The sequence below is a fragment of the Sciurus vulgaris genome (genome assembly GCF_902686455.1).
Source record: "Sciurus vulgaris genome assembly, chromosome: 11".
NCBI classification, from domain to species: domain Eukaryota; kingdom Metazoa; phylum Chordata; class Mammalia; order Rodentia; family Sciuridae; genus Sciurus; species Sciurus vulgaris.
The window spans coordinates 16,393,286-16,417,762 of NC_136472.1; the positions used below are offsets into that span (position 1 = coordinate 16,393,286).

At 44.0% G+C, this 24,477-nt stretch overlaps 1 protein-coding gene across 2 annotated transcripts in view; it reads right to left on the minus strand.

The window, feature by feature from the left end:
* Positions 1-1,014: 1,014 nt before the first annotated feature.
* LOC306638937 (olfactory receptor 6Q1) overlaps positions 1,015-24,477 on the minus strand; it is a 186,547-nt gene continuing 163,084 nt past the window's right edge. The window contains exons 1-2 of one of the 2 annotated variants that reach the window (XM_079102392.1): positions 4,308-4,476; positions 1,015-2,321 (exon numbers count right to left, since the gene is read on the minus strand). In XM_079102392.1, the coding sequence (XP_078958518.1) occupies positions 1,084-2,034 (951 nt within the window). In that variant the 5' untranslated portion in view covers positions 2,035-2,321; positions 4,308-4,476 and the 3' untranslated portion in view covers positions 1,015-1,083. Of the gene's footprint in view, positions 2,322-4,307; positions 4,477-24,477 lie in introns of those variants that run through there. The other variant, XM_079102391.1, reaches the window with a different exon arrangement.

Sequence of the window (24,477 nt, forward strand, 5' to 3'; positions counted from 1 at the left end):
AAAACAAATATTACAAATATTAAGAACATAAATCACCTGGAAAATCAGCTGATTCTGGGGTTGAGTCTGTGGTGAAAACTGCTTGTCTCTCAAATTTTGTCTTTCTCCTTTTTTTTACAATAAGTCAATGGTGATGGGGCATCTGGTTGCCCACTAGAGACTAATTTTACTTCCTTTGCAATCAGATGTGGTCTGTGACTCACTTCTCACTGAAGTGGTGAGTGGAAGTGGTCATTGCCACATCTGGTCAAGACGCTTTGAGGCCCAGAATGTGACTTTGAGGCCCAGAGTAAAGTCTGGCTTCTCTTGCCCACTGTTGACCGTGTAAATTAGCAAGAAGGTTCTAGATCAGGGGCTGCAAGTCATCTCTGTCACAACTACTCAGGTTAATCATTGTTGCAGAAAAAATGTCCTTATAGCAAGATACATGGATGTGATTATGTTCTAATAAAATTGAATTTATGGACCCTAAGATTTGAATTTTATGAACTTGAGTGTCTGGAAATATTATTTTCTAATTTTTATTCAAGCACTTACAAACGTAAAAACCATTTTTTATCTCACAGGCCATTAAAAAGCATGTGCTGAGCCAGATTTGACCTGCAGGCTTTATTTTGCCAACATCTTCAGGAATGTTGACCCTACAGACGGAAAGAACTTGGATCTTTGACTACCTGTGGAGCACAGCTACCCGTCAACCTGGAACATGACCGTGGACTTCTGCCAGGAAGACGAAATAGCCCTCATTCTTTTTTTTTTTTTTTTTTTTTTTTTTTTTTTTTCCTCAGTTGTAGTTGGACACAATACCTTCATTTTATTTATTTTTATGTGGTGCTGAGGATGGAACCCAGGGCCTCTCGCCTGCTAAGCAAGCGCTCTACCACTGAGCCACAACCCCAGCCCCTTCCTCATTCTTCAAGCTATGACAGAGTTAAGTCCCTCTTGTTATAGCAGCTCAGCATATTCCTGTACCTAGTACGGAGTCTCTGACTCCTGGGTACCAGCCACCTCCCTTCCATAGTCCTCACCACCCGCCTTTGGAAGATCCCAGACAAGGAGACTAGGTATCCCCCACCTGCCTCCTCACCGCCTCTTCCAGGACTTGAGGGAAAAGGCCCGGCCCAGGGCTCCCTTCACCTCCTTGTTCCGAAGGCTGTAGATGAGGGGGTTGAGCATGGGGGTGACGATGGAGTAGAAGACAGACACCACCTTGTTGAAGCTGACGGAGGAGGCCACTCTGGTCCGCACGTACATGAAGAAAAGCGTGCCATAGAAGAGGCCCACGACCGTCAGGTGAGCTGCGCAGGTGGAGAAGGCCCTCCGACGCTCCGCCGAGCGGACGCGCAGCAGCGTCCAGACAACGTTGCCGTAGGACACGGCGATGACCGCGGAGGAGGCCAGGAGCACGGCCAGAGAAACCAGGAAGTCCACCTGCTCCTTCAGGGTGACATCCGAGCAGGACAAGGCCAGCAGCGGGGCGGCGTCGCAGAAGAAGTGGTCCACGACGTTGGGGCCACAGAATGCCAGCCGCGACATGAGGTAGAGGGGCAGAATGGGTGTCAGGAAGCCTGCCAGCCAAGAAGCAGCTGCCAGACGGGCGCAGGTGCCCCAGGACACCAAGGACCCGTAGCGCAGAGGCATACAGATGGCCACATAGCGATCATAGGCCATGGCGGCCAGCAGGAAACACTCAGTCGCCCCGAGGAAGGTGAAGAGGAAAAGCTGGGACAGGCAGCCCGCGTAGGAGATACTCTTGCCCCCGGCCACCCCAATAAAACCAGCCAGCATCTTAGGCACGGTGACCGAGGTGTACAGGATCTCAAGGCAGGACAAGTGTGTCAGGAAGAAGTACATGGGTCGCCGCAGCCGGTGGTCAAGGCCCACCACTAATATGATGGCCAAGTTTTCGGCCAAGGTGAACAGGTACACAGTGAGGAAGAGCAGGAAGAAAGGGAGGCGTGCTTCTTGCACCCCAGCAAAGCCCACCATGACAAACTCTGTTACTTGGGTCCAGTTTCGGGGGTACGGCTGCATATGTGGGAGGGAGAACGTGGTCGACTCATAGCCTGGTGGACAATGAAAGCTTGAAGAAAACCGAAGAGGATGCTGACTATAAGTAACACCTTCCTGGCTAAAGAGGAAGGTGAGGTCAGACGCCGCCCCCACTCACGGAGGGTGCAAAGTCTGGGGGCACGGGAAAGCGGACAGTTTCAGGACAAAATGAATAGGACTGAACAGGATTGAGACAGGATATTGTGGAAAGGAAACAGCAGGGATGTCTTGAGAGGTCTTCCTGGAGGAAACACAGTCTAAACTTGAACCTGGAAAAGAGGCATAAGTTCATGAGGTAAATGGTGGCGAAGCAGAGAGGAGGTTGCAAGTATAAAATCCCAGACACCATAGAGGACAGTGTGGATCTGTCAAGGGAAAGGGAAAGTTAGTTCCTGTATGAGGGCCAGAGAGCGCCGGAAGAGTTCTAAGCAGTAGAGCAACCATTGTTTTGATCTTCAGAAGGAGCAAGTTTAGTGGATAACAACAAGAAAGGAGGCCGAGAGGCCTGACTGGGAGGTTGCTGTGCGTATAACATGGAGTGACAGTGGCCTCAGCTAAGGAGATGTCAGCAGGCCTGGAAAGTGAATGTAGCTATTAAGACAGAATCAACAGGATTGAGCTCAAACACAAACTGGGTCATCCCATTGTAGAAACAGATAATAAAAAAGAGGTTCAAAGAGATTAACTCCTTATCAGCGAGATCATTCGTCCTTTGGTTGTTTGAGATTGGCTTATCTCACTTAGCATGATATTCTCCAATTTCATCCATTTGCCTGCAAATGCCATGATTTTATTATTCTTTATGACTGAGTAATATTCCATTGTGTGTGTGTGTGTGTGTGTGTGTGTGTGTGTGTGTGTATACCACAGTTTCTTTATCCATTCATCAATTGACACATAATGGGGGGTGGGAGGGGGGCAAGAATGGAGGAAGGAAGGACTGCATAGAGGGATAAGAGGGGTGGGAAGGGTGGGGGGAAGGGGAAAAATAACAGAATGAACCAAACAACATTACCCTATGTAAATTTATGATTACACAAATGGTATGCCTTTACTCCATGTACAAACAGAGAAACATGTATCCCATTTGTTCACAATAAAAAAAAGAGATTAACTCCTATCTTATTTTAAGATTAAAGGGAAAATATAGTCTCTCCATTCCTACAGAAGTTTTAAAATGCGACCCAAAGCCGGGCATGGTAGAGCATATCTATAATCCCAGCGACTCAGGAGGCTGAAGCAAGGAGGATCAAAACCAGCCTCAGCAATTTAGCAAGGCCCTATGCAACTTAGTGAGACCCTGTCTTAAAATTTAAAAATAAAATAAAGAGGTCTGGGGATGTGGCTCAGTGGTTAAGTGCCCCTGGGTTCAATCCCTGGTACCAAAAAAAAAAAAAAAAAAAAAAAAAAAGGCAACCCAAAATTCTTTGATACCCTTCCCATTGAACTGTGGGGTCAATAGCTATTCCCTTGAATCCAGGCTCCGTGACTGACAGCCAAATAACATGGAAGTGATGCTGTGCCTGTATTCAGGATCAGGCCTTAGGAAACTGTGGATGTTCACTTTTTGCTTCTTGGAACCTAACCACTACATTGTAAAGAAACCCAAGCAGTTTGCAGAAAGGCCCAAGTAGAGAAGAACTAAGGGCCCTTCCCTGGCCAAGTTTCCACTGACAGCCAGCAATAACTTGCTAATCTAGGTGAATAAGAAGTCTAACAAAAAGATCCTTCAATCCCCAGTAAAGACTGCCAAACTAACACCAGCCTTCCCTGCTGAACCCTCCCCAGTTGTAAATTTGTGAGCTAAACAATTGATGATTGCCATTCTAAGCCTGAACTAGAGTCTGAATCCAGGTTTGCCAAGGTTCTTAACATTAAGCGAGTTCCTTCTGGCTTCAACATCCCATGATTTTCAAATGAGGAAATCATGCAGAGATACAAAATCAGAAATAAACAAGGTCAACATCTTCAGATTCCTGTGCATTTATATTCTCACCCTTCCCAAGTCTGAGTTGCAACATCCCTACATGCCTTCCAGGAGGAGATGGTCACTGTATACAGATGCCATGGAAACCTGACTTGACTGCTGTTACAGACAGATTTGGGAGTAAAGTTCTTTGAAATGTTCTTTCCTTTTCATAGTCATGAGGAACATGAGATTTAGAGTCACGCAGATCTGGAATCAGCTCTGGATCTGCAGTACACTAGCGTGGCTGTCTCATCTATGAATTGTTACTATTATTTCTAACTCTTACCTGTCCTTCCAGCTGTGACTCAAGTTTGTTAATCCCATCTTCATTTGAGTGCCTTTTACTTCCCTCATTCCACCCAAATTTGTATGCATGTCAGGCCAGCAAGCACAAAGAACACCTGCTCTGTACCAGGAACCTTGGCAGATACTGAGGAGCATCCTGGTACAGAGCAGGTGCCCACCAACATCCAACAGGAGATCAAGTACAGAGCCTTATAATTCTCTGATCCATAGCTTAGAGGAGGCCAAAACCTGTGGGGTTCATATCAGGTCCAGATTAGATGCTCTGAAAGAACCTGCTTTTGTTACTCAAATGCTGAAGGAGGCTAGAGAAGAAGGATATTTCAGAAAGAGGAAGAGAAAGTGCAAGGATTCATGCTTGCCCAGTATGGTGTGGTTGCCAGGAGACAGCTGCCTGGACAGGAACTACACTTTCACCTTCCTGTACCCACTTGGGGATGCATGTCATCTGTGGCTGGGATTTTTTGCGAAGCTTGCGTGGCTTCCCTGTTCTCTCCCCACTGTGAAGCCGAAAGATGGAAAGAGCCAGAATTCCCTGCAGAATACAACTCCTGTCTTCCTGGAGCAGAGATCGTCAAACTTTTTCTGTAGAAGGCCAGACTGTAAATAATTTAAGCTTTGTGAGCCACAGATAGTCTCTGCCGCATATGGCAGTGGGGGCTTCGCAAAACTTTAAAAATGTAAAAATCACTTTCAGCTCATGAGCCTTACAAAAATGGATTGCAAGCTGGGTATGGACCATGGGCTATAAGTTGCTGATCCCTGTCCCACCTGGGACTGTCAGACAAACTAAAAACGAATGTCATCATACTGTGTTAAGCTACAGTTACCCTACTTGGTGGACTCACCATCTCTACTGCCACCAAGCAGCCAAGCTATTACCAAGTCACCTATTGTCTCTCATTCTGCAGAGAGATGGGGTGGGGAATAATTGACATCCAGCAAGATATAGGTTGGACACAGGTGGGCAATTGCAGCCTGATAAAAATCCAATGTTTCTTTATTGTTTCTCCTATCCTACTATATCCTACTATCTACTTAGCAAAGTTCAAAGAGACCCTTTCTTGAATTCCAAATTGAAAGCCAAAATCTAAACAAAACAACCCTAAGAATGAGCTTGAATCTCTATCAGCTCTTCCTCTACTGTCTGATACTCAGTTGCATCCTTTGAAAGACTCAAGGGAGGAACTGTTTAGCTGTCAAATGGATTGGATCCATATTCTGAGAAAACTATTCAGAAAGTTTCAATGAGTAAAATAACTGAATAAATGTCCCATCACTTCATTTACTAGCATTCAGGCGTGCGCCACTTAACCACAGGAATATGTTCTGAGAACAGCATCATTAAGCAATTCTGTCATTGTGTGAACTTACCCGAACTACGACCGCTATGCCATCACTCAGTGGAACAATCTTAGGAGTCTGTTGTGATACGTGTGGCGTCCCTGCCCAAGCACATTTATGCAATGCATGACTGTATGTTACTTCACTTTCATCATTACATAAGAGAATCTCAGGATTAGCTTACTCCTGGCAAATTTTGAAATCCACAGCGTCCACACCCATTAACTTACGGTGGTGGCGTATACGCACTTGCGTGCTGACCTTTTCCCAACGCCAGATTTCATCAGGGAGCCCCTCTGTGCTAGGCCGTGGACTGGGCATCAGGCCTGTGATAGTTCATGAGGTCCAAGCCCTGCCCTTTGAGAACCCAAGGTGAGATGAGTCTGTTCCCTATCCAGGGGAACAAAGTAGGGGACAATTTGCCCTAGAAGGAAGACAGAACAGGGGAGCTTAAGAAGCCAATATCCCAATGAGATCACAGTGAGGGTGGTGGAGGCCAGAGAGAAGCAAAACCAAGTGCAGCACAGGAAGAGAAAGGCATCCCAGAAGAAGAGGTGTAGATGTCACTAATAGGCCCCGGTGACTTGTGAGAAGAGTTCCCCGGGAAGGCAGGAGACTACCTTGGGCCTTCATATCCCAGGTCTTCCTCCTAACTGAAATGAATTAAAGGAAGCCCAGGTGGAGGGTGATGCTTAATGCAGCAGATAGAATTCCTGATGGAGCCGTCTAAGTCATCAGAGACGTTGTAGCGGGGTGCTCTCTTAATGGGAGTTTCAGCTCGGCCCGGCCTCATGCCACAGCATCCAGGTCCTGCTCTTCATCTCCATCCGCCCCACCCCTCAGGCCAGGTGCTGATAGGAAGATGAGCCTCTCACCAAGGCAGAGAAGGGAGCACAAACTGTATCCCTTCCATGGACCAAATTCTGCCAGACTCATATTATCTTATTTACTCTTCATAACAATATCATGATTCAGTGGTCTACCCTTGATAGGGGTATTGTCTGTCCTGGTTTTCATTCAATTGAAAAAAGCTGAGGTTCAGAGACAGTAAATAATTTGCACAAGATTAAAGAACTCATATGCAGCAGAGATAGGATCTAAACTTGGGGGTATCTGACGTGAAAATCATGCTTTCTGTCCACACCACACCACCTCTCTGCCATTCCATTTCACCAAATGACAGGCCTAGGTCTCTGGCTGTCAGGTTAATTTCTCTGCAGCTCAGAGCCGTGCTGGCTGGAGGAATCCCCTGAAGGCTGCAGCGACCTACAGGAGCCCTGTGAGGCCTTTTAACAGCATCAGCTTCCTCTCTGAGATGAAGAGAACTTCATCAACCAAGTGCCACAGAGGGAGCAAGTGGCCAAGGGGAGAGGAGAGGGTTATACAGGACAACCACTAAATAAGGAGAGAGGCCACCCGGGAACTTGGCCCAATTTGGTGTCCTCAAAAATGGTGTTTCCTTGGCTGAGACTTTTCCTAACAAATATGGGAAACCAGTTTGGAGTTCATGCGAGGAAATTAAAAACTTAGTTCCTGAAGCTATTAGCTTGTGTGGCTACGTGACAAGCCTGGTAAGAGACTGAATTTCTCCATTTCAGTTCTCTCTACCTGGCCTCTGGGAGACTGGTTCCCAAAGGTGAAAGGAATGTGAAATGAGCTTACTAAGATCCAGGTCATGATTTCAGAAAATAACCGCCAACCAAGATGAGCAAGCAATGGCAGGTGGGTGCCAGGAGGCAGACAGAAGGGGCCCCACAGTGCCCAGACCTGCTCTCCACTTGTCCTCTGTTCTTGTTCACTGTGCAGCTGATTCCCAGCTCCCACTTCAGAGACGGCAACAGCCCGTGTCACGCAGATGGTCCCCTGTGTTATCAGCACTGTCTCCAGAACCAAGGGAGCAGAGTTTGACCCTGGTTCCATCCGGTACTAGCTCTATTTTGGAGAAAGTCATTTAAACTTGCTGAACCCCAGTGTCTCCATCTCCAAATCAGGAGAGTAATATGTATATTGCAAGTGTGGTCTAAAGACAGAGGAAGCAGTAGTAAGTGAAATCTCAGGACCTATTATCGTTCCCTCTTTCATCTCCATGGGGCTTCCTCCTGCTGTTCCTTCAATTCTCTGCACAAGGCCACCTTAATGGAGAAGTCAGGTCTGACCCCCTGTCTGAAAATGCAACTTCACCTCACTCTCTGAGCCCCTTCTCAGCTGGAATTTTCTGGTCACAACCTCATTTTCAACTGATAGATATTTATCTGCTTGACTATAATATCACACACACATACACACACCATGGAAGTTCCTTGAAAATAGTGCCTTTGACATTTTGCTCATCATTGCATTGGCAATACCAAAAAAGAGTCCCTGGCATGTAATCCACATGCAATAAATATATGGATGAATGAAAGAATAAATGCACATTCCTACCATTATACTGACCAGAGTATTTAGTTCTCTTTCACCTTCCAGCTACCCATTTTTGAAGCAATGGGAAAAAAACAGAAGCCCACCAATACTTACAGAAGAGCCATCCAATCTGAGTGAGGTCCATGAGACCATGCTGCCACTCAGCTCTGAGACTGATCATACCTCCAGGGTGACACCCTGTGTGTCGGGAGCAGCCTACTGTCATCGCCCTTGTGTGGGAGGGAAATTGAATTGATTTTTGTATATACTTTCTTTCTTCTTAGCTGCTGAATTGAATTTTAAATTCCTGGAAAGCTGTACTATATTAGCTGTTTTGAAACTCTGGTCCAGCATGCTATTTCCTCAGTTACCGGGTAGCCCGGAAGAAGAAAAAAGGAATGTAAACCTTGCTCTAACCAGCTAGTAAGTGACAGTCCAGATAAAAAAACAGCCCAATCGGACCCGTCTCCATTACATGGGCAATAGAGACCCCAGAGCCACGGCGAGCTGGAGAGCCCACTGGAGCAGGAAGAAACCACGTGCAAATCACCGTTTCTGGGCTTCCAGCTCCTAGGCTCAAGATAGGAATAACAATACCTGTTCTTCTGGTCCTCCCAGGACATTCTGAAACTCGGTGAATGGCGGATGTGTCAGTTCTTTGAAAGCTTCAACCCTACCCTCAGGGAAGACCTTACTCTCCTGAGTCTCTTGCCTATAAACCTTGTGATGACTGTAGGATTTCAACGGAAGGGAAGCCGAGGGGTGGGGAATCCAGTGGCTTTGCAGGTGGCCCTGGAGAAACAAGCACATTGATTTCATTTGGACTGAGGGTTTATTTGCAGTGGCTTGAGGGAGGCAGCCACGGATGAAAACGACCTAAAGCCCCCAGATGTCGCTCGGCACCCTTCCTCTATGTGAGCCTAAGTACTCCAGAAGCCAAATAGCTAAGTCCAGGTGTGCAAAGGCCCCCAGAGGAACCCCTCACCTGCCCCTGCCCCTCTCCTCGTCCCTTTCTTCTCTGGATGGAACACGACATGCTCACAACTTGGGAGCTTGTGGGAAGGGCAGGTTATTGGGTCCCATGGTGGAAGAGGGACTCCAGATTCAAGGATGGCAGCTTCTGTGGACCAAAGAGAGAGGGGGCAGAGGTCTGCCACCAACTGAACTGGAAAGGGAAGGAATAGGGTAGTTATTGCTGGTGATAAAGTGATGCATGCTCCACGTTTAAGCCTAAACCCCCCAGGGGTGGCCCCTAGGGTCGGGTCTCCATGGAGGTTTGAAGCCTTCAGACAACAAAGGAAAGAAGATAACAAGTCGTGAAGAACTCTGCCCCAGAGGGTACGCAGAAGCTACACGGGAGTCCCAGTTTTGGAGACTTTCAGGACAAACACTTCAGAGCAGAGGATGAGGCGCCATCCGGGAAGGTTCCGAGCCAGCGAGACCCTGTCAAGGTCTCTGGCTCTGAGTGAGTGCAGGACAGAGTGAAATCAACTCTCACACATTCCAGAAGTTATCACGGATCCAATGAGGCCATTCTCTTCTAGAGCGGGGTTACCCACCTACGCACCCGCATGTACCTACCCTCCTCTACAATAACAGCAGGCATTACTGAGCAGCCCTGAGGCAGGATAGAAGAAATAATTTTAATTTATTTTTTTTTTCATTTTTACAGACGGTATTTTGATTCGCTGCACACAAATGGGCTACAATTTTCATTTCTACGGTTGTGCACAATGTAGATTCATACCATTTGTGTAATAATACATGTAGATAGGGTAATGATGTCTATCCCATTCCACCATCACAATGGAATAGTATTCAGCCATAAAGATGAATGATATTATGGCATTTGCAGATAAGTGGATGGAATTGGAGAATATCATGCTAAGAGAAATAAGCCAATCCAAATAACCAAGGGCCAAATGTTTTCCCAATAAGTGGATGATGATATATAGTGGGGGTGGGGAGGTGGGGGGTTAGAGAAGAATGGAGGAACTTTAGATTACATAGAAGGAAATGAGAGGAAAGAGGGAGCGGGGGTATGAAAGATGGTGGAATGAGAAATATTTTTAAGATAGGTAGAAACGAAACATAAAGAAAGAACAATGAAATTAAATTTTAATTCAGAAGTTTTGTATACATTTCCAAGCCTGACACTCCCTAAGCCAGTCTCTCTCCCAGGCCAGTTTACTCTCAAATTCCTTGAAAACCTGTAAAACTTAAAGTTGACCATAAATGTGTTGACTTATGATAATTACCCTGAGTACTGTTAATTAACCCTCCTTCATAAATAGATTGAATAAAGAGCAATATGACATCTTGAGCAGCCCACAATTTAGGGCACTTTCCTGCGCTCTCTGTGGATCAGTTAAGGAGGAAGACCATATCACCCTGAGGATCCAGAGGTTGACCAGACCACCAGGAACTATCTTGAGGTCACTAGACCGACACCATTCCTACAATCTTGTCCATACCCACCCCTCACCAAGTTTCCTTCAAAATAAGAGTCAGGAACCTGCAAAGCCTCTCACTCTCAAGATAGCTTGTGTTCTTGCATATTTCTTGCTTTGCACCCCCAGTATCTTCTCTCTTGAGATCGTCTTCATTCTCCCTTGAATATTTATCTACTCATACGTGCCGGGGGTGCTATTTCACCTGAAGGTCATTGTATTAGCAACTGGAATTTCATCATTATTATATTTTCTTGATGTGTGGTCTCACTTATTATATTTTTTACTTTATTTATCCCTGAAATGTTTATTGCTATAAGATCTAAAGTTGCCACAGTAACTTCTTATTGTTTGCATTATACATCATTTTCCATTCTTACATTTTCAACCTGTGTATAGAAGTGTGTGTGTGTGTGTGTGTGTGTGTGTGTGTGTGTGTGCGTACACGTGTGCTTGTTATGTCTTGTGGGAAGCCAAGAGTTTGGTTTTGTTTTTTCATCCCTCAGATTGCTTCTGCTTTTAAACAGATTATTTTGATCCGTTTACTTTTTCGTAATTCATAAAGTGATTTAGACTTTATTATATCATTACATTTTGTGTTTTCTGTTTACCATTCCTTCTGTCTTCTTCTTTTCTACTCCCTCTTATTTGATCATGTGTATTCTCTTCTGATTGGGAAGCTCTTGTTTCTATTTTTTCATAGTTGGCCTGAATTTTTTAACCTAAATGCTTAAGTTTTTTGTCCAACTTTACATTATTTAATTCCTTGCAGCTACAATTGGATCCTTAGAGTGTTTTAAGTCCCACATCTTGAATAGCTTCTCCAAATTGCTATTATTACTGTTAAGAGTTGTGATTTTTAGAATCTAACCATTAATTAAAATTTTCAACACGTTTTATTAATCTCTGGGCTCACTAGAGTGACTCACCTGTTTTATAAGTGGGGCAGGAAAGCGTTGAGAAAATACTTGCATTTTTGAATTCCACATCTTCCTCATTTCACCTCATTTCACTTTTCCATTTTTAAAGCAAATTTTAAGTCTCATAGTGACAATTCTATTGTGTATTAAAGTCTTCTAGTATTTAAACATCTCAAGATATTTTTATTTAGCTCTCCTTGAATAATATAGTACAGCTGATGGTGAAATTAATGGTTGACAGATTTTCCTCCAGCACTTTAAAGTTATTCTATTATCTTCTGCTTTAAGTCAACTTTTTCACCAATGTGACTAAAGGACCCAAACAGAACAACTACAGGGGAAGAAAAGTTTATTCAAGGGCTCAGACTGAGGACAGATGTCTCCATTCCTCTAGGCTTAAGGTGAGGCTGAACATCATGGCACAGTGTGGCAGAGGGAAGCAGCTCACATGATGATCAGAAAACAGAGAGAGAGTCCACTCCCCAGATATAAATATATTCCCCAAAGCCACACCCTCAATGCCTACCTCCTCCAGCCACACCTACCTGCCTTCAGTTACCACTTAATTAATCCTATCAGGTGATTAATTCACTGACTGAGTTAAGGCTCTTGTAACCCAACCACTTCTCCTCTAAATCCTCTCATATTGTCTCCCATGTGAGTTTTGGGGGGACACCTCACATCCAAACCATATCCTCTTCCCATGTCTGTTACTATGATAAGAAGTTTGCTGTCCGTATAGTACACAACTCCTCCTTTACATATTTTTCATCTTTTTGCTCTCTTTAATGAATTTTAAGTGAGTTCCTATATGCTGTCTTCCAATTCTCTTAATTCTTTTCCTACATCTGAACTAGATTTCAACCCATTCCTTTCATATCATATTTTCTTAAAAATATGTGATACTTTTATATGGTCCAAACCCAAAGCTTACACTGGGTAAAGAATGAAAAGTTCCCCTCCTGCTTCTCCTTCCAGCTGCCCAGTTTCACCACTCTCTGAAAACCAAGGCATCAATTGCTTTTATTCTCCCTAAGATGTTCTGTGAATATATTTTGGAAATGCATGCAGATATTCATACACAGGAATTCTTTTTTTTTTTTTTTTTTTTTTGGTGGTGCTGGGGATTTGAACCCAGGGCTTGTGCTTGCAAGGCAAGCACTCTACCAATTGAGCTATCCCCCCAACCCCCACAAGAGTTCTTTTACTTCCTTTTATGCACAAATGTTGACACACTGCATGCTTCTTCTTGCCTTTGTTCATTGAACAAAGTATCATGAGGATAGCTTCATATCAGCATGAAATCAGCCAATACTGACATGAGCTAATACCAATACGAGCTAATTTCATCATCTAACAAAGGTACTCTATTGAGGAACATGACTAATTCACGATTCTCCTGTGAGAACCACGTCTAGTTTTGCTATTAAGATGATTCTATATTAAACGTCATCACATACATCACTTTGAACATGTAAGGTCTTCTCTGTGGAATATATTCCTTGAAGTAAAATCAGAAGAGGATCACACTCCAATGAGGAAAACGCACACATACCCAGACATATTCATCCACAATTATTTGCATTTGGATTAAGTTTTTACAAACACTCTTTTATTTTATTTTGAACTGGGAATACAGACATTTAATAGAAAATTCAAAAGAAGCAAAATTGTAAACACCAGCTCATTACTTATCCTTCCAGGGCCATGGCCTGTATATGCAGGCACATGTAAGTGTAAGATTTCTCTTATTCAGGGATGTTTTCCTCACTAAGGTCTCTAGAAATCAGAGGCTGCCGCCACACTGTTGACAAAAGGAGACACCAAACCTGGGTATAAACGCCACGATGGCCGGACACTCTCAGGAAAAGGGATGGTTCCCTCGGTTGTCACGAGGCCTATCAGCTCACTATGGAGGGGCACAGATATAAACTCTGCCTTGTGCTTGGTCACAGACTTTCCAGGCTGCTGGCTGCTTTTCTCACTGTACCTCGTACACAGTGGCTACCCTCAGATCTACCCTTGGATCCCCATCACCGTCATTTCCGGGGCTGCCTTCACCTCCCTCTGGATTAAATCCCATGCTTCCTGTGATCTGTTCATTTCCCTTTCTTGGTTTGCTCTGTGGGCACAGCCTTCCACAGCTTCCTAAGAAGGAGCACAGAAGAGGTATACTTTTGTTTTGCTTTGTTTATCCCTGGATATTCAACTTTAATCATAGGTTGGCTAGATGTCGAATTCTAGATTGGAAATTCTTTCCCTCTGGAATTTATAAGGCATCACTCCTTTGTCTTCCATGTTCTCGTTGAGATGCCAAAGTTGTTCTCTCCACCGCCCCTTCTCTGAAAGAGAGTGAAATTAGATACACAGAGCCAAACCGTCCTCTAACTCAAATTTCCACTTTTTTGTTTAGTGACTGTATTTTACATTCAAATTTTCTAATTTGCTCTTTTCCATATCTCCTCACTCATTTCCAGACACTTTTTTCATAATTTTTTGTTATTTTTCCAATGGAAATTTTAATTTCATTTATTTCTTTTTTCTTTTCTTTTCTTTTTTTTATTTTTACAGACTGCATTTTGATTCATTGTACACAAATGGGGTGCATCACTTGGTTTCTATGGTTGTGCATGATGTACAGTCACACCATCCGAGTAACCATACATGTCCATAGGGGGATAATATCTGTTTCATTCCACCACCTTTCATACTCCCTTCCCCTCCCCCTTTTCATTTCCCTCTTCAAATTAAAAAGCTTTTTCTCAGCAAAGGGGGAAACAATCAATAATGTGAAAGGAGAGCCTACAGAGTAGAAGAAAATCTTTTCCACATGCACCTCAGATAGAGCACTAATCTCCAAAATTTATTAAAAAAAAAAAAAAATCTTACAAAACTTTACACCAAAAATACAAAACACCCAATCAATAAATGGGCCAAGGAACTGGACAGACACTTTACAGAAGATGTACAGGCAATTAATAAATATATGAAAAAGTGTTCAACATCTCTACTAATTAGAGAAACGCAAGTTAAAACAACCCTAAGATTTCATCTTATTCCAATTAGAACGACTATTATTAAGAATACAAGCAATAATAGGTGTTGGCATGGATGTAGGGAAAAAGGTATATTCATACATTGCTGGTGGGACTGTAAATTGGTGCAACCACTCTGGAGAACAGTATAGAGATTCCTCAGAAAACTTGGAATGGACCCACATTTTGACCCAGTTATCCCACTCCTCGGTTTATACCCAAAGGACTTAAAATCAGCATACTACAGTAATGCAGCCACATCAATGTTTATAGCAGCTCAATTCACAATAGCTAGATTGTGGAACCAACATAGATGCCCTTCAACAGATGAATGGATAAAGAAACTGTGGTATATATACACGATGGAATATTATTCAGCCATAAAGAAGAATAAAATTATGGCATTTACAGGCAAATGGATGGAATTGGAAAATGGAGGAACTTTGGATTTCATTTATTTCTTTGGAATAATGAATACATTTACATTAAAGGGTTGTCTGATCATTCTGTTCAATTACTTTCATCTGAAGTAAATCCATGTTCTGATTGTCGGTTGGTTGACTGTTTTTCTTAGCTTTTGTTTTTATTCTGAGTTTTGTGTTTAGTGTACAGTCTAATTTGGAATATTTGGTGTTTTGTTGCTTGTAATTCTCTCTCCCTCCAGTTTTCCTTCTCCTCCTCCTCCTCCTCCTCCTCCTCCTCCTCCTCCTCCTCCTCCTCCTCCTTTTTCCTCTTTCTCTCTCTCTCTCTGTCTCTCTCTCTCTCCCCCCACCACCTTCTTTCTACATTCAGTTATCCTGTTGAGCTTCTCTGAGAGACCTCAATCCAGATCTAGGTCTGACGAGGGCAGTTAGTGTCCTGTGGGGCCACTAGGCCGGGAGAGATCCAGGCTGACACAGGAGAAAATCTGGACTCGGCTTCTGCTGCCAAGGCTCCCTTGTCCCTCTCTCTCAGCTGAACTGGATGTGAGCCATTGCTCCTTCAGCATTTGGCAGCAAGTTTGTTTCCAGCCTCCTTCCAAAAGAGCCAAGGATGAGACATGAACACCACCCTGGCCCTGGGCTTCAGCTGGTGAACCCGTGGTGCCTCTCCATCTCACGGAGAATACTTCCGACTCCTTTACAACGTTACAAGCCTCTGCACCTAAATTCAGCAAGTCCACCCCACCCCTTCCACCCTGATCACTGTGTTTCCGTGCCAGCCTGGATCTTCAAAAACACTTGCCTTGTGTTTGACCCTGACTGCCTTCTTCTGTGTTCTCTTAATTTTACCCAGTGTTGCTATGTTTTTGAAGGAAAGAGCTGCTTTTTTTTAATTTGGTATATAATAATTGCACAGAATAGTAGGTTCCATTGTGGCGTATTGTGCCTGCCTGTACTAGTTGATCAATTTCATTCCCAGGTACTTCCCCTTTCCCATCCCTCCCTCTCCCCCTCATCCACTTCCTCAACCCTACTGATCTCCCTTCTGTTTTCATGAGATCCTTTTCTTTCCCCTTTTTGCTCTCTAACTTCCATATATGAAAGAAAACATTAGCCCCTTGACATTCTGGGTCTGATTTATTTCACTTAACACAATGCTCTCCAGTTCTATCCATTTTCCTGCGAATGACAGTGAAGGCATTTTTTGTTGGGTGTTGTTGTTGTTGTTTCTGTTTTGTTTTTTGTCCCACATTTTTATGGGTGCATCACATAGTTGTACATATTGATGGGATTTGTTGCTACATATTCATAGATGCACATAACATAACAATATAATTCGGTCGATACCCAGCCCTTGACGATGAAGTTTTATCCTGCCATACGGAAAGGGCACTCCTGAAGCTTGGAATGGCAACTCCTTCATATCCTGGCTGTTGGTACATACTCTTAAAGTGAAATAGCTGGATTCTGTGAACCTCCACTGTAGTCAAATCCTGATACCCAAAGTGGCCAGACTAGGTCAGCAGGACATAAAGTCACTTTATTCAGGCTTGCTCTTGTCTCCGTCTGTTGCATTTTATTAAAGTATCAGGAATAGAAGAGGCAGTCAAGATTAAATAGCAACTGAATCGGATTCTGAATATTCAGAATTCAAAGAGTAATGCAAAGGAAATTGATTGAAAGTGAAATGAATATTTGGAGTTAACTCATTGTAGGAAAATCTAGCCCCGAGATGCCGGATTCTTGGGGTTGCGTAAGAGTCAAGGACGTGGTCTGCGTGGGGCACTTAGGACACTGTCTGGCATGTACTAAGTCTGCTAGGATGCACCTGGTGCCAGACACACTACAGAAGGGCCGGAGGGTTCAGTAGGTAAAGGGGTCTTCAGGGGATCAACAGGAAGGGAGAAACAAAAGGGAACAGGAAATGAGTCTCCAGCCAGCAGGGGGAAAGGACTAAAAACAGAGAAAGATGATTATCGCCAGTGAAGCCAGGTTTCCTCCCTTCCATCAACCTTCACCCTGTACCCTGTGCACGGTAAGCAAGGAATTATCAAGTGAAAACCCAGAGGCCATATCAGCCTAGAGAAGCTCCAAGGAAGACAGCAACACCCCTTGACTCTGCAGTGTACGAGTCCGTTCTGTGGTCTGGGCCCCATGTGAGTTGTTCAAAGCCGGGTCCCTAACACCCAGTGAGCATTAATAATGACCAAACCAGCAATAAAGGTGAGCAGAAGGAGTTGTTATAAAAGATCCCAATGCAGACACCTGTGAGAATACATATATATTGTGAATACAGAGAGCTCGGAAATCAGCAAAGGGGAGATCCTCTCAGCGCTTGGGATTCAGTGTAACTTTAGGGCAAAGGGTGAAAATCAAAATGAATAAATGTGTGTCCAACAGTGGCCATTGGGAGAGCTCCAGTAGGCACATGCAGGGACATCTCTTCACAGTTAAGAAATGATGAGATCTGAATGGTAAGGTGTTCCACCCCACAGAGGCTCAGAGATGAGCAGAGATGAGTGTGTGTGTCTGTGTGTGCGAGACAAGAAGAAAAATATCTTGATCAGCTAGGCATGTTAATTCAAATTGTATAGTAACCCTGTTTGACCTGAATTTCAGATATTCCCAGAAAAACTAGGAAAGAAAATATGACAAGGAACAGCCCTTAAAATCAATTTTGAGGGGATTCGGAAACAATTGCACAACTCAAGGGTTATCTGTGTGATCCCCAGGCGATCAGGACGTAGCTGGTTTCCTGAGCTGCTTTAGAGATGAGTGCCTGAGATGACAAAGGCCACTTATTATGCATGTGCCCCTGGGGACATCACTTCCGCCACTCTGGTCCTCACATTCCTTATTCCTATGAAATGAGACCTAGTCCTTCAGGAACATTTTGGTTGCAAATATCAGAAAATCCTGCTCAAGCCAGTGCAAACAAAAGTTCTCATTTGCAGGGGGTCATTTGCCTACTATGTGAAAAGCCCTTCGTTCAATCCCCAGCACTGAAAGAAAGAGAGAGAGAGAGAGAGAGAGAGAGAGAGAGAGAGAGAGAGAGAGAGAGAGAGAAGAGAGAGAGAGAGAGAGAAGAGAGAGGAGAGTTCTCCTCTGTGGACTAGTAGAGCTAGGCTCCCAGGACCAGTTCTTCTCCAGCCCTCTTCCCTGTTGGCTTCAACAACAACAAACCCTCTGCACTTGCTGGCAGGGTGGCTCCCAGCAGCTCTGGACCTACGTCACTAGCATTAAGCTCAGTAGAAAAGAACACAGCTGTCCCACAGTCTTAGTGGGAGATGGCAGGTCCAGTACCCTGCCGCACGTCACCATGTGGCCCGAGGGGTGTGATGGCTTTATCCCCCTTCTGACGTGCATGTGCACCCCTGGAGTCAGGGGGGCTCCCCGAGGCACTCTGGGGTAAGACCTCATACTCAAGGACCCCAAGCTGTGCTTCACTTTCATTAATATCGCCCTCCCCTTTTCCTTCCTCCTGCCCTGCACGCTCTTCCTGCACAAATGCCAAAAGTATCCAATTACCCCAGTTAAGACAGAAATCTAACACACACCGAGAGAAACCCAGTTCCTCTAAAGCTTGTCCCCTACCCCCGTGTCCACCCCATTCCACACTCCCCTCCAGCCACCCCCAGACTCTCACATTCTCATCAAAAAGATACTGAAGCGCCATCCTTCCAGGATATCTGTCGCTACCTCGCTCCTGCTTCACTCCACCTCGAGTCCAGTGGGGCCCCGGCAGGTGCTCTGAGGTGTGCGCTCAGCCACCCCTGCCTCCCGGTTGTCAGGGCATGTTTTTCCCTCCTGCTCTTCTCTCTGCCTTGAACGATGCCTGCGGTTTTGAATGGATGCATTACAGGAGTTAAGGATCAGGCAGTTTGCCATTCCCCACAGAACCTCTCCTTCTGCTTCATGTCTCCTCCTTCCTCCTCTATCACATCCCTCTGACTCCAACCAGAGAAAGTCCTCTGCTTGTAAGAACTCAAGTGGAGCCGGGGAGAGAACTTGCCCAGCATGCTCAAGCCCTGGATCCATCCCCAGCACCACAGAGAAAAAAGAACTCAAGGGTTTAGATTAGGCCCACCCAGATAATCCAGTATGATCTCCCCATCTTGGGTTCCACAATTGAAATCACATCTGCAAAGACCTTTTTGCCATGTTAATGTAGCAGACTTGGAACTTGTCAGTCTCCGTCATTGTGGGAAACAATTCCTTATGAGTCTTTTTCTACACACTTCTATATCTTCTGTTTCTCTGGCAAATGCAGACTAATACACAGGGCAAGGCTCCCAAGGATCAAGATGGCATCGTAGTCAAAAAGAAAGCAATCTTCATTTACTGAGCACTGACTTTGTGCATCTTACACACACCGCCTCATTTAATCTCACAATAACCCACTAAAATAACACCATGATTCTTTAGAAATAAAGATCTGGATCTTGAGGAGGTTAAATAACTTGTGTGTTCAAGTTCCCACAGCTAATAAATAAAACAGATAATAATTGACTTGAATCTGTCCAATGGCTTACTCATTCTGCTGTGTGGTGAATAACTGGTTGAAATTCCAAGTAAGTGAGACCCTGGCTCTCAGGATCTGCTGGGCCCTTTCCCTCCCAAGATGCAACTCAACCATTCCATTCATAATTCTTCACGACATAGATGTTAGAGAAGAGTATTTGAGCTAAAATCTTTTTACACACGTTTATGATGGACCAACGGAGAAGCAGAGAGAAGAATAGTCAGGCTAAGACTTGCAAAAGACATTGTAATTTATTAGCAGTGTCTGCTAAAGATTTCAACTGAGGTAAGAGCTCACAAGCAACATATTTGTCATCCCCAAAAGAGGTTATTCAGACCTCCATTCATAGGACCAAAAGACAAAGGGAATACTATATATTAATCCCTTTTGCATTGCTGCAATGAAATACCTGAGGCTGGGATCTTTACAAAGAAAAGAGGTTTATCTGGGCTCGTGGTTCTTGTCCAAAGGCAAGGGGCTGCATCGAGTGATAACCTTCTTGCTGGCAGAGTCTGTGGTGGCACAGGGCATCACCTGGCAAGAGGCAGGGAATGCACATGTGTCTCTTTTGGTCTCTCTTCCACTTCCAATAAGTATTCAATTATGGTAACTCCACCTTGGTGACCTAGCCTGATCCTTATCGCCTCCCAAAGACCCCACTTCTAAACACTATAGTTGGGTTAAGTTTTCATTCTTACTATCTCACAATGGGAATTAAATTTCCATATAGACCCTCAGGCAACACACTTAAATCACATCCGAACTATAGCATTCCAGTTGGGCTTTTGTAACTTTAGGGATGGCCTGGAGCCAAGACTTTAATTGTGCTTTCATGTCTGAAATGGGAGAAAGGTAGGATTAGGAAGAACTTTCCAAAGAAAGTAGCAATTCGAATGTCTTGAAAGAAGGTAAGCATTGTGATTTAGTTTTATGAGAAAGATAAAACCAGAATAATTTGGGCTCTGATCTTAGTTACATCTCTTGGTAACAGTTAAATGCAGAGACTTCAATTGTACCCCAACATCTAGCATGGTGTCCAGCAGATAATATATGTTCTTCAACAGTATGTAGGACAAATGTTAATTATTAACTATGTCTTCTCCACATCCTGAGCATGTTGTCTTATCGCCTCTGGACTTCAGTTTTGTAAGATATAAAGCCACCTCCACACCACCTGTCAATCTGTGTTAGCCCGCCTCTCATGTTACAGGAATTTCCAGCTTACGTTGCTTCCTGCCTCCAGCATTACGTCCTAATATGTCATTGGTCCGTCAGTCAGTCTGTAAGAATTCTCCTCCGGATTGGTTCCTCTCAGCCCGGGAAATTCCTATGTCTGAGACGAACCATGCGCCATCTTTCTTCTTGCCTTTTCCCTTTCCCCCGTGCAGACATGAATTCGTCTGCGCAAACAAAGGGTTCCTTGTATGAGACCTGTATCTGTGGAGCGTTTTTTGGGAGCTAGAGACGAACCATAAGTGTGCCCTCTTTTTCACAACCTAGCAGGTTTTCTTAGTTGTGAAAGAGACTTAGTAGCATTTCCTCAAGGAGTTGTTAGGAGTCGTCCATGGGATCACTGCCACACAGTGATCGGCTTAGAGCAGAAACTCGCTAGCGTGCTCCACACCATTAGAGTTGCTTCTCTTAAACATTAATTAATAAAAGTATTTGCTGTTCCTACTGTATTCTCAGCACCTGGGAACCAGACTGCATGGGTGTGTGAAATAGCAAGAAGAGAGGACTCCCTTGGAACCTTCTAGAGACTGCCATGCAAGAGCCGAAGATGTTTACTGCAGCAAATCTTCACTTGATCATAACGAAGGAGGCCAAGAGAGGGCAGCAAAGAGCCATGGGGCTAGAAGGAATCTAGAAATCACAGGAAGAAGAGACTTCATCTCTGACCAGGACTGTCTGTCAGGAATGCAGGATGGCTCCTAAAACCAAACCAGGAGTCAGGACTCTCAAGAAAGCATCCTGGTTCCACCACTCACTTGCAGTGTGACCTTAGATAAGGCATATAACCTCTCTGGCCTGTGTTTTCCAATCTCTGAAATGAGAACAATTTAAAGTAGGTCCCAAGGCTGTTGTGAAGACTTTTCTTATTGGGAGAGTTGCTGAGTGCTGCAGCAAGATCGCCTCAGGGCACAAATGAGGACTTCACAAAAACCCTAACTCAAAAGCAGGAGACAAAAGAGCTGACTTTGGGGTTATATAAATAAGATGTTTCAATAACAAAGTTCACCTCACAATCAAAATTATAGGTGCATTTTTCATGATGGTGCATAAATTCCCTCTGACCCCCAGACAACACAACCTGAGAAGTGACTATGTCAAAACGATACATTTTGTCCACTAAATCCCACTTTTCCTCCTTGCTGGGCACACGGAAGACTGCCTCTAGCCGATAAAATGTGAGAGATGTCTGTCATTTCCAGGCTGAAGAGCAGGAATCTCTCATGTGACCCTCGAGCTCCCTCCCTCTTTTGCAGGGAACAGAGGCAGCAGCCTGGTTCCTCTTCCCCAGGCTTTGGACGCAACTCCACCTGATGAGAAGAAAAGCTTCATCATGTTAAGAGTCTACGTTACTACCGCACAGCTGACCTTATCCTAACAAAGTAAGAGAAAGCGGGGTAATCTCAAAGGGAAGCATGGTTGGCAATATTAATCTAACAAGATAGAACCTATGGTCAGAAACGGTATTAAATTTTACACTCTCATTGTGTATTGATCAAAGCTACACTCCATCAAGAAGCTATGTCATGATACTTTATGAATTCAAACACACGGCCTCAGAATTTCATAATGAAAATCTGTGCAAAACTAGAAAATGACATCTACGTGAAGAATGATCTGGGAAGCCGGTGTAGGCGTTTGAGAAGTGACGTGGTCTGACTGAGATTTCAAAATGTGTCACTCTGACGACTGGATTTTTTTTTAAGAACTGCAAAGAGGCAAAGGCAGGTGCAGGAAGACATTAAGTGGCTATTGCAGTAATCCAGTTGGGAACTAGAGTGGGTGAGACTAGCAGTGATGAGAAGCTGTCACGTCTGTGTCTGACATATTTGGCAAGTGTAGACAGCAGAGTTTTTTGACCCATGATACGGTGTGAGGTTCAAGGGAAAGAGAAGACACCAGGTGTTGGCCTGAGCCCCCAGAAGGATGGAATAGCCACTAACTCTTGTGGGAAAGGCCATGGGAGGAGTAGGTTTGCTGGGAAAAGACCAGTAGTTTGTATTTGGATCTAATAAAAAGTTTTTCTTTTAGGGACCAGGAACAGCATTTCATGCCTGTAAGCCCAGCAACTCAGGGGGCTGAGGCAAGAGGATTGCCAGTTGGAGGTCAGCCTCGACAACTCAGTAAGACCCTGTCTCAAAATAAAAAGGGCTGGGGCTGTAGCTTTTTTGTAAAGCACCCAGAGTTCAATCTCCAGTACAAAAAAGAAAAAAATCCTTTTACACATATCCAAGTAGAAACGTCAAGGGGAGAACTAGATCCTTGAGTCTGGAGAGATCTGTACTAAAGGTATAAATTTGGGAGCCTTCCATTTATAGGTCATACGTAAGGCAATGAGACTACCTGCGAACGCCTAGGATGGTGAGTGTAGGTAGGGAAGAGAAGCTTCTCCAGGAATTGTACCCTAAGGACTTCTACATTGAGGCTAGGGAGTTTGGAGGACCCACAAAGGAGGCAGAGAAGGAGTAGCCAGAACCGGTTTAGTGGGTATCAAGAGAAGAAAGGGCGCTCACCACCATGAAAAATGTCACTGATTCACTCAGTATCCACTTAGATTCACCCAGTAAGAGACAAACTGAGTTCACCATTAGATTTAGGAACACAGAGACCAATAAAGATTTTGAAGGAGCTCATTTTACAGAAATATTGGGAGCGAACGCTTCCTGGAGTGGGTTCACAAAGAATGGGAAGGGAAGAGCTAGAGACAAGGAGTAAGAACAACTAGGTTGAGGTGTGTGCTGCAAAGTGAGCCAGAAAAATAAGACAATCACTGGATGGGGGGAGAAGGGCAGAAAATAACTCTTGTTTGTTTGTTTGTTTACTTGTTTTGTTGTTGCAACTAAGAGAAATTATCTCATGTTCGCGTGCTGCTGGCATGTTTGTTTATCCTCAAAGGTACAGGAAGAGTCTTGGTTCCCAGATCTTCTCTTGCAGCAGCAAGAGGGAGAGAACAGGATGAGCTCGTGACTGCTTCAAGGCAGATCACACATTCCACATGACAGCCCAACACACCACTCCCGCTAATCCCACACCATGAGACCAATCGATTACAGATGAAGTGGTACATAAAACCATCACCTCATTACCATACCGTGGTTTACTGAATTATTTTGTATTCTCAAAGGACTTCATTATGCAGTTTAAAGAGTGCACAGGACCTCCAGGCTCCCTGGCTCACTCCTCCCTAAGCCCAGACCCACGCCCCCACGGCGCTTTCAAATCCACCATTTGTTTCTTCTCTTGTCTGCTGTCTGTTTCTGGATCACATGCTTACCATTTTTATAGGATTTTCAAGATTTTCACTTTTTTAGGTCAGGAAAACAAAGATTCAGCTCTTTCATCCCACACATCACACCCACACCTTTATGTCCCTTCTCCATCATCCTCTCAAAAAAGTTCAATCAGGATTGTTTGTTAAATTAATATCCAAGGCTTGCGTTAATAGCTATAAAAGTGGGGTGAGGGGGAAGAAAAAAAGAATAACAAAATGAATCAAAAACTATTACCCTAGGTAAATGTATGATTACATTTATAAATGGTATGCCTCTACTTCATGTACAGAGAAACAACATGTATCCCATTTATTTACAATAAAAATAAATTTTAAAAAAAGAATTCATGAATGTTCTACATGAAAAAAAAAAATAGCTATAAAAGTGTAACTCACAGTTGACTCATTCGGTGTGTTACAATCACATATCTTTTGAATGACTTTGTGTTTTTCCTGAATTAACAATTGCCTTTGTTTTTATTTACTTGGTTTTCTATGTACCTATAACTAACTAAGGCATATTTAAGCAACCCCCAAACTATTCCAAAACAACTAA